The sequence below is a fragment of the Neomonachus schauinslandi genome, chromosome 2 (assembly GCF_002201575.2).
Source record: "Neomonachus schauinslandi chromosome 2, ASM220157v2, whole genome shotgun sequence".
Lineage (NCBI taxonomy): Eukaryota > Metazoa > Chordata > Mammalia > Carnivora > Phocidae > Neomonachus > Neomonachus schauinslandi.
In genome coordinates this window covers 163645541-163657197 of record NC_058404.1, presented here as the reverse complement: position 1 = coordinate 163657197, position 11657 = coordinate 163645541, and the positions used below count along the sequence as shown (strand labels likewise).

General features: G+C 41.3%; 1 protein-coding gene across 4 annotated transcripts in view; it reads left to right on the top strand.

Annotated features, from left to right (window-relative positions):
* The first annotated feature begins 1652 nt into the window (after positions 1–1652).
* Positions 1653–11657, top strand: part of SLAIN2 (SLAIN motif family member 2) — an 80924-nt gene continuing 70919 nt past the window's right edge. For 3 of the 4 annotated variants that reach the window (XM_021701575.2, XM_021701574.2, XM_021701573.2), the window contains exon 1: positions 1653–2308. In XM_021701575.2, the coding sequence (XP_021557250.1) occupies positions 1920–2308 (389 nt within the window). In that variant the 5' untranslated portion in view covers positions 1653–1919. Of the gene's footprint in view, positions 2309–2664; positions 2736–11657 lie in introns of those variants that run through there. The other variant, XM_044912993.1, reaches the window with a different exon arrangement.

The following is an 11657-nucleotide window of genomic DNA, read 5'->3' as shown; positions in this document are numbered from 1 at the left end:
TGCTTTTTTTGCTATCAGTAAACATCTAGACCTTGACCTGTCAGAATTTACATTCTTCTCAACTTTCAACAAACCAGATATTGAATGTCCACTGTGTCAGACACTAGACATGAAAAAAAACCAAAATAAATGGTCCCTTTTCATCAAGTAAACAAAAACAAAAAAGCAAAAAATTTAAAATACAAACACCTGTTGAAAACTATTGATCAGGTAATGCTAAACAGAACAGCTGAATCCTGTGGAATTGTCAGGAAAAGTTTTCCTAGATATGCAAGCATGGGTTTTAAAAAAAGGAATCAAATTTGGCAGGTAGAATATTCTAGGCAAGGAAAATACAGCACAGAGAGGCTAAAAGGTAGAAGTAAGCCATGGCATATTAGTCCACACCCAGGTGTAATAGGACTGGATCATTATAAGCTAAGGGTGGAGGAGGCAATTAGAGGAAACCTGCAAACATAAACCAAATAGTTCACAGCTGACATCTGAAAATAATGAATGTGATTTAAAAATAAACCCATTTAAGTGGTTTTTGGTTTGTTTTGCTGTTAGTACACATTATAAACAGGTGCCACTGAAGGCAGATTTTTTTTACATTCATACATCCCTCAGCATTCATCAGTATGTTTATTTTTGCTTATTAGGTTTATTTTAGTTTTTAATGTTTATTTATTAAGTTCTCTTAATACACTTTTTAAAAAGGCAAGCCACACCATGAAAAAGTTTTTCCCAAGAAAACGATCCAAAGAGCAGATTACGCATCAATAAATAAAGGTAAGAGGAGCGGTTTTCTATCCCCCGCTTCCAAGCCAGTGTGCAGTAAACTTTAAGTGAGAAAAACTGTTTTAATCGATGAGATGCCTTTAAAATGCTTAGTACAGGGGCGCCTGGGTGGCTCAGTCCGTTGAGCGGCCAACTCTTATCTGGGCTCGGGTCTTGCTCTCCGGTGAGTTCCAGCGGGCTTTGGGCTCCTCGCTGGGTGTGGAGCCTACTTTAAAAAAAAAAAAAATGCTTAGCATAGTGTCTGGCCCATAGTAAGCACTCAACAACTTCTGGCTATTATTTTGACCTTAGACCTCTCAACCATTTGCGATTCTGTTTTCTCATTTTCAGAGGAAGAAAGAGGTCACCGACAGTCCCTGAGGCTCCTGCCAGCGCTTACAATCTCCTATTTCAAGTAGGTATCGAATGAATATTTGCTGAACAGACAAAATAAACTCTTTCCAAGGGGTCCGGCTAAGCGCCCACCAGAGAACCAGCCAGGAGATAGGATCAGGCGCTGGTCCCACACGCCAGTGTTTGGGGGTGGAGAACACATCACACGCCCCCCCCCCATCCAAGACCAATAGGCGGAGAATCTGAGTTTGCGATCTTAGCCCTACCCACAGCCAAGTCTTTACTCCTCTCCCGCCTCTGCGAGCCTATCTCCCCGCGGGGGCCCCGCCTGCGGCCAGAATCGCTCTTCCCAGCCAGCGGGGCAGCTTCCCACCTCCACGGCGCCCCGGACACGCCCCTTCCGGCCGAGGACCCGCCCACCGGCCTCGCCCACGGCCCCGCCCCTCCGCGAGCTCTGCGCTCGCTCCTCTCAGCGCCCGCCGCCGGCCGCGTCCACCTCCGACGCTCTGAGGTCACCGACGGGGCCGGGCTGCGGGGGGCGGAGGGACGGAGGGAAGATGGCGGCCGAGGCCGGATATTGGCGCCGCCTCCCCCAATCCTGGAGCCGGCGCAGATGAGGCGGCTCGGCTGGGGCCAGCGGCGCTTCGGAACCCGAGCTGGGGGGACCCTGGCGGTGGGGCCTGGCCCTGCTGTATGCCGGCGCCTCGGCTAGAGTGAGCGGCGGCGGCGACGCCTCTTTGCCCTGGCCCTCTCCCTGTCGCTGTGAGTCCGAGCGGGTGGCAGGCGGCACAGGCGGCGGGGCCGGGATGGAGGACGTTAACTCCAACGTGAACGCGGACCAGGAGGTGCGGAAGCTGCAGGAGCTGGTGAAGAAGCTGGAGAAGCAGAACGAACAGCTGAGGAGCCGCTCGGGGGCCGTGCAGGGCGTCGGCTCCCTCGGGCCCGGCAGTCCGGTTCGGGCTGGCTCGTCCACTCCCTCCTCCGGCGCGGCGTCCCCTCGGGGCTTCCCCTTGGGCCTCAACGCCAAGTCCGGCAGCGGGGTCGGGTCGGGCCCGAGGCGGACGAGTAGCGAGGAGCTGCGGGACGCCACCTCCTTGCTGGCAGCGGGCGAGGGCGGCTTTCTGGACGAGGTGGAGCCGCTGCGGCCCGAGGAGCTGGAGCGCCTGTCAGGCTGGGAGGAGGAGGAGGAGAGCTGGTGAGCGCAGGCCGTCGGGCCGGGGCTGGGCGGGGACGGGCCCGGGGGCGGAGAGCGTCTTCCGAGGGTACCCCTGGTAAGACACCTCGCTTTGTGTAGCCAGATCCGCTCTCTTGACGGGGACTGGTGGGTTTTTTGCTTTGGCTGCGGAAAGGTCAACTGGAGTTGGGGATTCAAGGCGTGCTAGAGGAACGAACGGCGTTGTAGCTAGTTTTATTTTCCCCTGGGTTGTGGTGGACCCTCTGGGTTTTAGACCCTGTTGGGGTCTGTGGTTTGGCACAGCCTGGGAAGGAAGGGCTCCTCGCGGGGGGAGGAGTCGGCGGTGGGAAACTGCTTTGTAAAGAAAGGATCTTGCTTTGTGTGAAATGTTGGCTTTCGGAGTGTGGTCTGAGTATTTTGGATGTCGGGGAGGGGTCTGCATGATGAGGTATCACCGGGTGCGGGGAGCAGACCAGAGTGTTCTAGTGCGGTCGTCAGTGGTTTGGACCGGTGGGAGATGGGTACATTTCTGGCCGCGACGGGGAGACCGTGTGAATCAGCACTCCCCTTTTGGGTAGTGGGGTAAAGCTTGCTTTGTGTGAAGAGGGCAGAGGATGGTACTGCTTTGTGTGAAAAGTCAAGGGTGGAACAAGAGCCTGGCTCTTATTTTTTAAACAAGAATTGGGGCTGTCATTTTTCGGTGCTGTGAAGTGACAGTTATCACATCCGTCCTTAATTTCCATGTCATCCTAGGGGCAGAGAAAAGAAGCCCTATTTTAAAAATATAAACCAAAGCTGTATTGTCATAAGCTACTTCTTGATAGAATTGTGACCTATACCATAATATCACTTACATAAATAGAAAGGTCATGGGAGGCATTCTCCCTCATTTTATTGCAACCCCATAAAGATGTCTATGAGAAACTGTCTTAATTTATCCCTTTTTAAAGTTTCGATTTGTAGCTAAAATGTGTCAACTCTTTGTTGAAATTGAAACTTTTAAGCCAGTGAAGTGGAAATTCTTCATGGACTCTAATACTGCAGAGGTGCAACTTTACAGTTACTGAGATAGTTAAGAGCTTTGCCTGGATTCAGGCCCTGGCTCTGCCACACGAGCTGTGTGACCTTGGACAAGTTACTCTGAGCTTCACGTTTTTCCTCTATTTGATGGAGAAAATAATAGTTCTTATCTCTATGGAGTTGTGAAGATTACATGAGATAATTCATGTATGGTTTTAGCACTGGGTCTGACACATAGTAAACTCTCCAAAACTAACTGCAGTTACTCTTAAGCCTAGTTATTTAAATCGCGAAATATTTAGTAAGCTCTTACAGGATCTTGTGGGAAAGTCTAAAGATTCATTAACATGTTGATCCCTGTTCATTAAGGCAGTTACAGTCTTGGGAGCCAAGTTTTATGCAGTTAAATAAGCTAGGAGATATACAGTGAATTGCAAAAAAAAGAGTGAGAGGAACAAAAGTACTGAGAATGCTCAAAAATTGGGAAGAAAATAATGGTTCAAAGTAGCTGAGGCGAACTTTGAGGAGAGGTGGCTTAGGAGCCTGAGGGTGGGGAAAGAGTGGGAAGGGCCTTTATGCTCTGACAACTGCTAGAGCAGAGTCAGATTATTTGTAACTCCCAATTAGGAAGGTTTGAATTACAGAGATACTCGAATATATGATATCAAGCTGTTATTTTATTTCCAAGTAATACGAAATATTATTAGAACTGTCTATGGTAGTGACAGTTTTTCATATTAGTGTGAGATCACGTCCTCCCAAAGGAATCCTGGGTGTGTGTACACTTTAAAAGAATCCAGAGTCATTTAAATATCATCACATGCCTCTTCCAAGTGATGATGATAATGATGCTCTTAATAATGAGGATTAGCTGCACTCACGAGCCCGTTTTAGATTATGTATTATTAGAACACTGACTCCACTTGGGGAAGCTGAATACGTATTTTGCTGCTTTGGTTTCTGAGCAGAGTTTGTTCAGGTAAAGCAAGTCTTAAATACTGTGCCAGAGTTTTCTTTTACCAGATGGTTCCTGCTTATTGCTTTGATCCTGGCTACATATCTTGATCCTTTCCTTTTTCTGAAAAGATTTGTGTGAATTGAAAGTTTTATAAATCATTTAAAGTGCTTTAGAGTATGCTTTTGGAGTACAAGTGGGAAGGGGTGGATGTTAGTGCGGGGGGGGATGATTTCAAAGAATTAAGAATTTTTTCTTAGCATACCAAAAATTTACTTTCTGTAACTTGACACCCATTGTACCTTCTTTTTCATGTAATGTTTTTCCCCAAGTGTACACTATAAAATGCTAGTTCTGAAGATGTTAATAGATACTGTGTGAAAAAATAATGGTGAGTCTGAGGTTAAATACATGTGGGAAAAATAGTTTAACAAAAGTAAACAGGTTTCTTTAATCCTGGACCTGTTTAATATGCTAATTGTATATTGAATATAGTAAATTTCTAAGTGGTAAACTTTTTTTGAGCTCCCAAGGATCTAGTACCTATAGAACACACTTAGAAAACAGTGCTTCAGACCAGTGGCTTTCACAGCCTTTTTGATGGCTTTTTTTGGACCCACCTTCATGATAAAGAAATACATTTTACATCATAGCCTATTACACAAGTATATGAATAATTGAAACAAATGTATCACAAAGGTATAGTTACTTTTAGTGCATGTGGTAAGCTCTAATATTTTCTGTTTCTTTAGGGAAAAAATGCTAGTTACAACCCATTAAGCTGATTTTGTGACCCATTAATGGATTTTATCTCAGTTTGGAAAGCACTGTTACAGAACAACTCAGAAGAGTCAGAGAAAGCAGTTAACATCATTGTACGTCACAGTGTATTAGGCTATGCCGGGTAGCTTATAAACATTTTTGCATTTAATTTTCATCCACTTGTGAATTAAGTATCATTTTTAGGTAAGCAAACAACCTTTTTTTTTTTTTTTTTTAAAAATTTTATTTAGTTATTTGATAGACAGCGAGGGAGGGAACACAAGCAGGGGAAATGGGAGAGGGAGAAGCAGGCTTTCCGCTGAGCAGGGAGCCCAATGCGGATCTCTGTCCCAGGACCCTGGAATCATGACCCGAGCCAAAGGCAGACGTTTAACGACTGAGCCACACGGGCGTCCAGGAAACAATCTTTCTAAGCATCAAATAACACACAGTAAATGATGGAGTCAGGGTTTGAATCCAGGACTTCATGACATCAAAGCCTATGCTGTTCCCCCTGTATTTTGCTTTTTCCAGGTATAATCCCTTTTCCATATGAATGGCCCCTTAAAATATTTGAAGACTGCTGTCATGATCCTGTTGACCTCTTCTACCCACCACACACACTGAGCATTCTCATCTCTTCTGCAGAGTAAAACAGTCCCAGTTTATTTCATCATTCCTAGTTAATATAACTTTCTGATCCTTCGACCGTGATCACTTTTCTCAATGAATTCTAGTTGCGCATTGTCATTAAACATGGTACTCAGAACTGTCTGTACTCAGCATTTTATTCTTTTTTTTAAGATTTTTTTTTTTTTTTAATCTCTGCACCTGTCATGGGGCTTGAACTTACAAACCCCAGATCAAGAGTTGTATGCTGTACTGACTGAGCCAGCCAGGTGCCCCTGTACTTAGCATTTTAGATGATACTTGACCAGACAGTGTGTGGTGGATACACCTTGCTTGAGGTAAATGCTGTTATTTTGAAACCAAATATTTCATTAACAGTTTTGGTTTCTGTTGCTTATGTTTAATATGATCCAGTAGTGTCAATTACACTTAGTATCTTTTATACATTAATTGTTAAACTAAGTCTCCCTAACCCTGTTTTTGTGCAATGAATTCTTTAGGCTTTTGTATTTGTGTTCATATATATATCATATATATATATGGCTTATATTTAAATTAGTCTTGATTTCATTTCTTAGTCTTGATTTAGGCATTTAATATTATTTTTTGTCATTTTCACATTTAATAGGCATACCTACTGGGTCTTCATTCAAGTTGTTAAAATGACAGAATAAAGGGCTCTGAAATGTGCAGCTCAACTAGAATCCCTCCTGATTAACATCAATCTATTAATCAGCACACATTGTGGTTTTTCAGTAACTTAGTTCCATTTGTTATTATCAAGCCCATATGCCATTTTTTTAAAAGATTTGTCAGAGAGCGTGAGTGCACATGTGCACACAAGCAGGGGGAGCGGCAGGCAGAGGGAGAAGCAGGCTCCCCACTGAGCAGGGAGCCCAATGCGGGACTCGATCCCAGGACCCTGAGATCATGACCCGAGCCCAAGGCAGACTGAGCCACCCAGGCGTCCCCATATGCCATTTTGTATGGATATTATGAAAGATTTTGCCAGTTGCTTGCTATAATTAAGTTATACTGTGCCTACAGTGTCTTAACTGCAATGAAGTAAACCTATCAAAGTAGAAATTGCATTTTATTTGTTTTGACTTGTTCATGGTGAATCCTCTGGCTTTTTCCTTTTTTAACTTCACATTTTGTTTAAGTTTTGAATTTTGCAAGGAATAAGTTTGGTCTAGAAATTCTAGACGTGCTTATTTTTCTCTTTAAAAAGTATCATATTTCCTCTTACCTACACTTTTGACCCTGACAGGTTATTTTATTTTATTAATATTTTTTATATTTTTATTTAAATTCTAGTTAGATAATATACAGTGCAATATTGGTTTCAGGAGTAGAATTAAGTGGTTCATCACTCACATAAAACACCCACTGCTTATCATAACAGGTGGCCTCCTTAATACCCATCACCCATCTAGTCCATCCCCCCTCTCCCTTCCTCCATCAACTCTGTTTGTTTTCTATTGTTAAGAGTCTCCTATGGTTTGTTTCCCTCTCTTTTCCCCCCCTCCCATATGTCCATCTGTCTTGTTTCTTAAATTCCATGTGAGTGAAATCATATAGTATTTGTCTTTCTCTGACTTACTTCATTTAGCATAATACACTCTAGCTCCATCCGCATCATTGCAAATGGCAAGATTTCATTCTTTTTGATGGCTGAGTAATATTCCATTGTGTGTATATGTACATATACAATATTGGCTATAATGGACATTGCTGCTATAAACATCAGGGTGCATTTACCCCAATCTGTATTTTTGTATCCTTTGGGTAAATACCTAGTAACACAGTTGCTGGTTGTAAGGTAGTTCTATTTTTAACTTCTTGAGGAACCTCCATACTGTTCTCCAGAGTGGCTGCACCAGTTTGCATTCCCACCAACAGTGTAAGAGGGTTCCCCTTTCTCCACATCCTCACCAACATCTGTTGTTTTCTGTGTTGTTAATTCTATACATTCTGACAGGTATGAGGTGGTATCTCATTGTGTTTTTGATTTGTATTTCCCTGGTGATGAGTGATGTTGAACTTCTTTTCACATATCTGTTTGCCTTCTGGATGTCTTCTTTGGAAAAGTGTGTATTCAACCTGACATGGTACTTTAGATTGACATATTTTGAATCAATAATTCAGTGACAAAATTTCAATTATTTTACATTATTTGGAGGGGTAGGCCTAAATCTGTTTCAAGCTATATTCTGGCTTACATTCTGACTTATTGTCTATCACCTTGCTTTATTTGAAATTCAGTTTCCTTTGACAAATGTTTATTTGGGCTGCCCATTTGAACAAAGTATTGACAGAAATGCAGAAGGTAAAGAATATTTCTGCCCACTCTTTGTCATTTAGCCTTATTGCATATTTTGCTCCCATATTATGGGCTATCCCTCTTTTGATACTAATGCCCTTAGTATACTTTTTTTATCCATAAATATTTGTTGATTGTAATTCACATGCAATAAAACTTGCCCTTAAGAAGTGTAATTTAGTGGCTTTTTTTTAGTATATTCACAAACTTGTGCAGCTGTCACCACTATCTGATTCTAGAACATGTTCATTAGTACCCTTCCTGCCCCCCTGCTTAAAAAACAAAACCCCAAAAAACCACCAAACCCATTATCAGTCACTTCCCATTTCCCCCTCACCCCACATCCATTTACATACTTTCTGTGAGTATGGAACTGCTTATTCCGGTCATTTCATATAAATGAAATTATGTAATATGTGGCATTTTGTGTCTGGCTTCTTTCATTTAGCATGATGTTTTTAAGGTTCATGTTGTAGCATGTATCAGAACATTTCCTTTTTTTCCTTTTTTTTTTTTTTTAAGATTATTTGAGATAGCACACGAGGTGGGGGAGGGTCAGAGGCAGAGGGAGAGGGAAAAGCAGACCCCCTGCTGAGCAGGGATGCCTGATGCAGGACTCAATCCCAGGACCCAAAGATCATGACCTGAGCCAAAGGCAGCCGCTTAACTGAGCCACCCGGGCGCCCCTTTTCATTCGTTTTTATGTCTGAATAATATTGCCACATTTTGTTTATCCATTCATCAGTTGATGAGAATTTGGGTTCTTTCCACCTTTTAGTTTTTATGAAAAATGCTGCTATGACCATTTATTTACAAGTTTTTATATGGACATGTTTTCATTTTTTGAGTATATACCTAGGAGTGGAGTTACTAGTTCAAATGGTAACTCCATGTTTAACTTTTTGAGAACTGCCAGACTGTTTTCCATTCCCATCAGCAATACACAAGGGTTCCAGTTTTGCCACATTCTCTCCAACACTTCTTATTGTCTTTTTTGTTATATAGCCATTCTACCTGTGTCTCATTGTGGTTCTGATTTGCATTTCCCTAATGACTAATGGTGTTGAGCATCTTTTCAGCTATTTATTGGCCATTTGTCTGTCTTTGGAGAAATGTCTATTCAAACCATTTACCCATTTTCTAATTGTGTTAATTGTCTTTATAATAAGTTGTAAGAGTATATATGCTGGATGCTAATCCCTTATGAAATATATGATTTGCGAATATTTTCTCATTCTGTTTTTTTCCCCACTTTTTTTCTTTTTTTAAAAAAAGATTTTATTTATTTGTCAGAGAGAGAGAGAGCACAAGCAGAGGGAGCGGTAGGCAGAGGGAGAAGCAGGATTCCTGCTGAGCAAGGAACTCAGTCCCAGGCCCCTGGGATCATGACCTGAGCCAAAAGCAGACACTTAACTGACTGAGCCGGCCAGGTGTCCCTGGTTTTTTTTGTTTTTTGTTTTTTTCACTTTCTTGATGGAGTCCTTTGAAGCACAAAGTTTTTAATATTATAAAGTTTTATTTATTCTTTTGTTGCTTGTGCTTTTGATGTCATGTCTAAGAAACCTGTGTCTAATCCAAGATCACAAGATTTATTCCTATCTTCTAAGAGGTTTATAATTTTAACTCTTATATTTAAGTCTTTGACCTGTTTTTATTTTATTTGAAAGAGAGAGCACGTGCACAAGCAGAGGTAAAGGCAGGCAGAGGGAGAGGGAGAAGTAGGCTTTCTGCTGAGGGGGGAACCCGAAGCAGGGCTCAATCCCAGGACCCTGGGATCATGACCCAAGCCGAAGGCAGATGCTTAACCAACTAAGCCACTCAGGCGCCCCTTTGATCCATTTTTTAAATTGTGGGTAAAATATACGTAGTATCAAATTTGCCACGTTAAACCATTTTTAAATGTATAGTTCAATGGCATTAAAGTACATTTTATATTGTTGTGCAACCATCACCACCATCCATCTTCAGAACTTTTTCATTTTCCCAAACTGGAATTCCATACCGATTAAACAATAACTCCCCTTCTCTCCCTAGCCCCTGACAGCCATTCTTTCTGTCTCAATGATTTGACTACTCTAAATAACTCATATATGTGGAATCATACAATATTTGTGCTTTTGTGACTGCTTTATTTCACTTAGCACAATGTCTTCAAGATTCATGTTGTAGAATGTCTCAATTTCCTTCCTTTGCAGGGCGGGGTAGGGGGCTGTCTCTAAAGCTTTATTTAATCTTATAATCCTCAATGGGCAAGAAAAAGCAACACTTAAATCTTCCTATCCCAAACCTGAGCTGTGTGATGCATATGATTTTCATATTTAAATATGGAATTTATATGTATGTGCTATTTTTTGTGGCACAAAACTCCCACAAAAGTCAGCCTTCAAACAGTTTCCAAGTATATAGTTCATTATTGTCAACCACATTCACATTATTGTGCAACAGGTCCCCAGAATCCTTCCATCCTGCATGACTGAAACTCTACACCCACAGAACAGCAACTCCTTGCCTCCCTTTTCCCCAGCTCCTGGCAACCACCATTTTACTTTGTTTCTATGAGATTAGATGCCTCATAAGTGGAATCATGTAGTATTTGTCTTTCTGTTACTAGTTTATTTCACTTAGCATAATGTCCTTAAGGTTCACTCGTGGTATAGCAGGTCATGTGGTTTCCTTTTTTAGGACTGAATAATATTCTGTTCTATGTATATACCACATTTTTTTTATCCATTCATCTGTCAGTAGACATTTGATTTCTCTCTACCTCTTGGCTATTGTGAATAATGCCGCTGTGAACATGAGTGTACAAATATCTCCTCAAGTCTTTGCTTTCGCTTCTTTTGAAGTAGAATTACTGGATCAAATGGTAATTCTGTGTTTAATTTTTTGAGGAGCCACCATACTGTGTTCCATAGCAGCTGCACCATTTTGCATTCCGACAAGCATTACAAAAGGATTCCAGTTTTTCCATGTCCTTGCCAACATTTGCTTTGACCCATTTTGAGTTTTTATGTAATGTGAGGAGGAGTCCCAACTTCATTCTTTTTGCACGTATATATCCTGTCACTGTACCTTTTGAAGACTTTCCTGTCCCCATGAAATTGTCTTGGTACTCTTGTTGAAATCGATTGTCCATAAATGTATGGATTTATTTCTGAGCTCTCAATTCTATTTATTGATCTTTGTCCTTATGCCAGTAGTAAACAGTCATGATAACTAAAGGTTTTTAGTAAGTTTTAAAGTTGGAAAGTGCGAGTCCTCCATGGAGTTTTGTTCTTTTTCAAGATTGTTTTGGGTATTCAGTCTCTTGTATTTCTATATGAACTTTAGGATCAACTGGTAAATTGCAGCAAAAGCAGCTGGAATTTTGACAGGGATTGTATTGCGTCTATAGATAAATTTGTAGATCAGTCTATATTGAGAGCTTAACAGTATTTATTCTTTGAAATTGTGGACATTGGGTGTCTTTCCATTCACTTAGGGCTTTAATTTCTTTCAACTATGTTTTGTAATTTTTAGGTTATAAGTTTTGCATTTATCTTGTTAATTTTATTCCTAGTTATTTTATTCTTCTTGATGTCATTGTAAATGGAATTTTTTCTTAATTTCATTTTTTGATTGTTCATTGCTACCATATAGAAATAAGGTTGATTTTTGTTTATTCATTATATTCTGCAGCC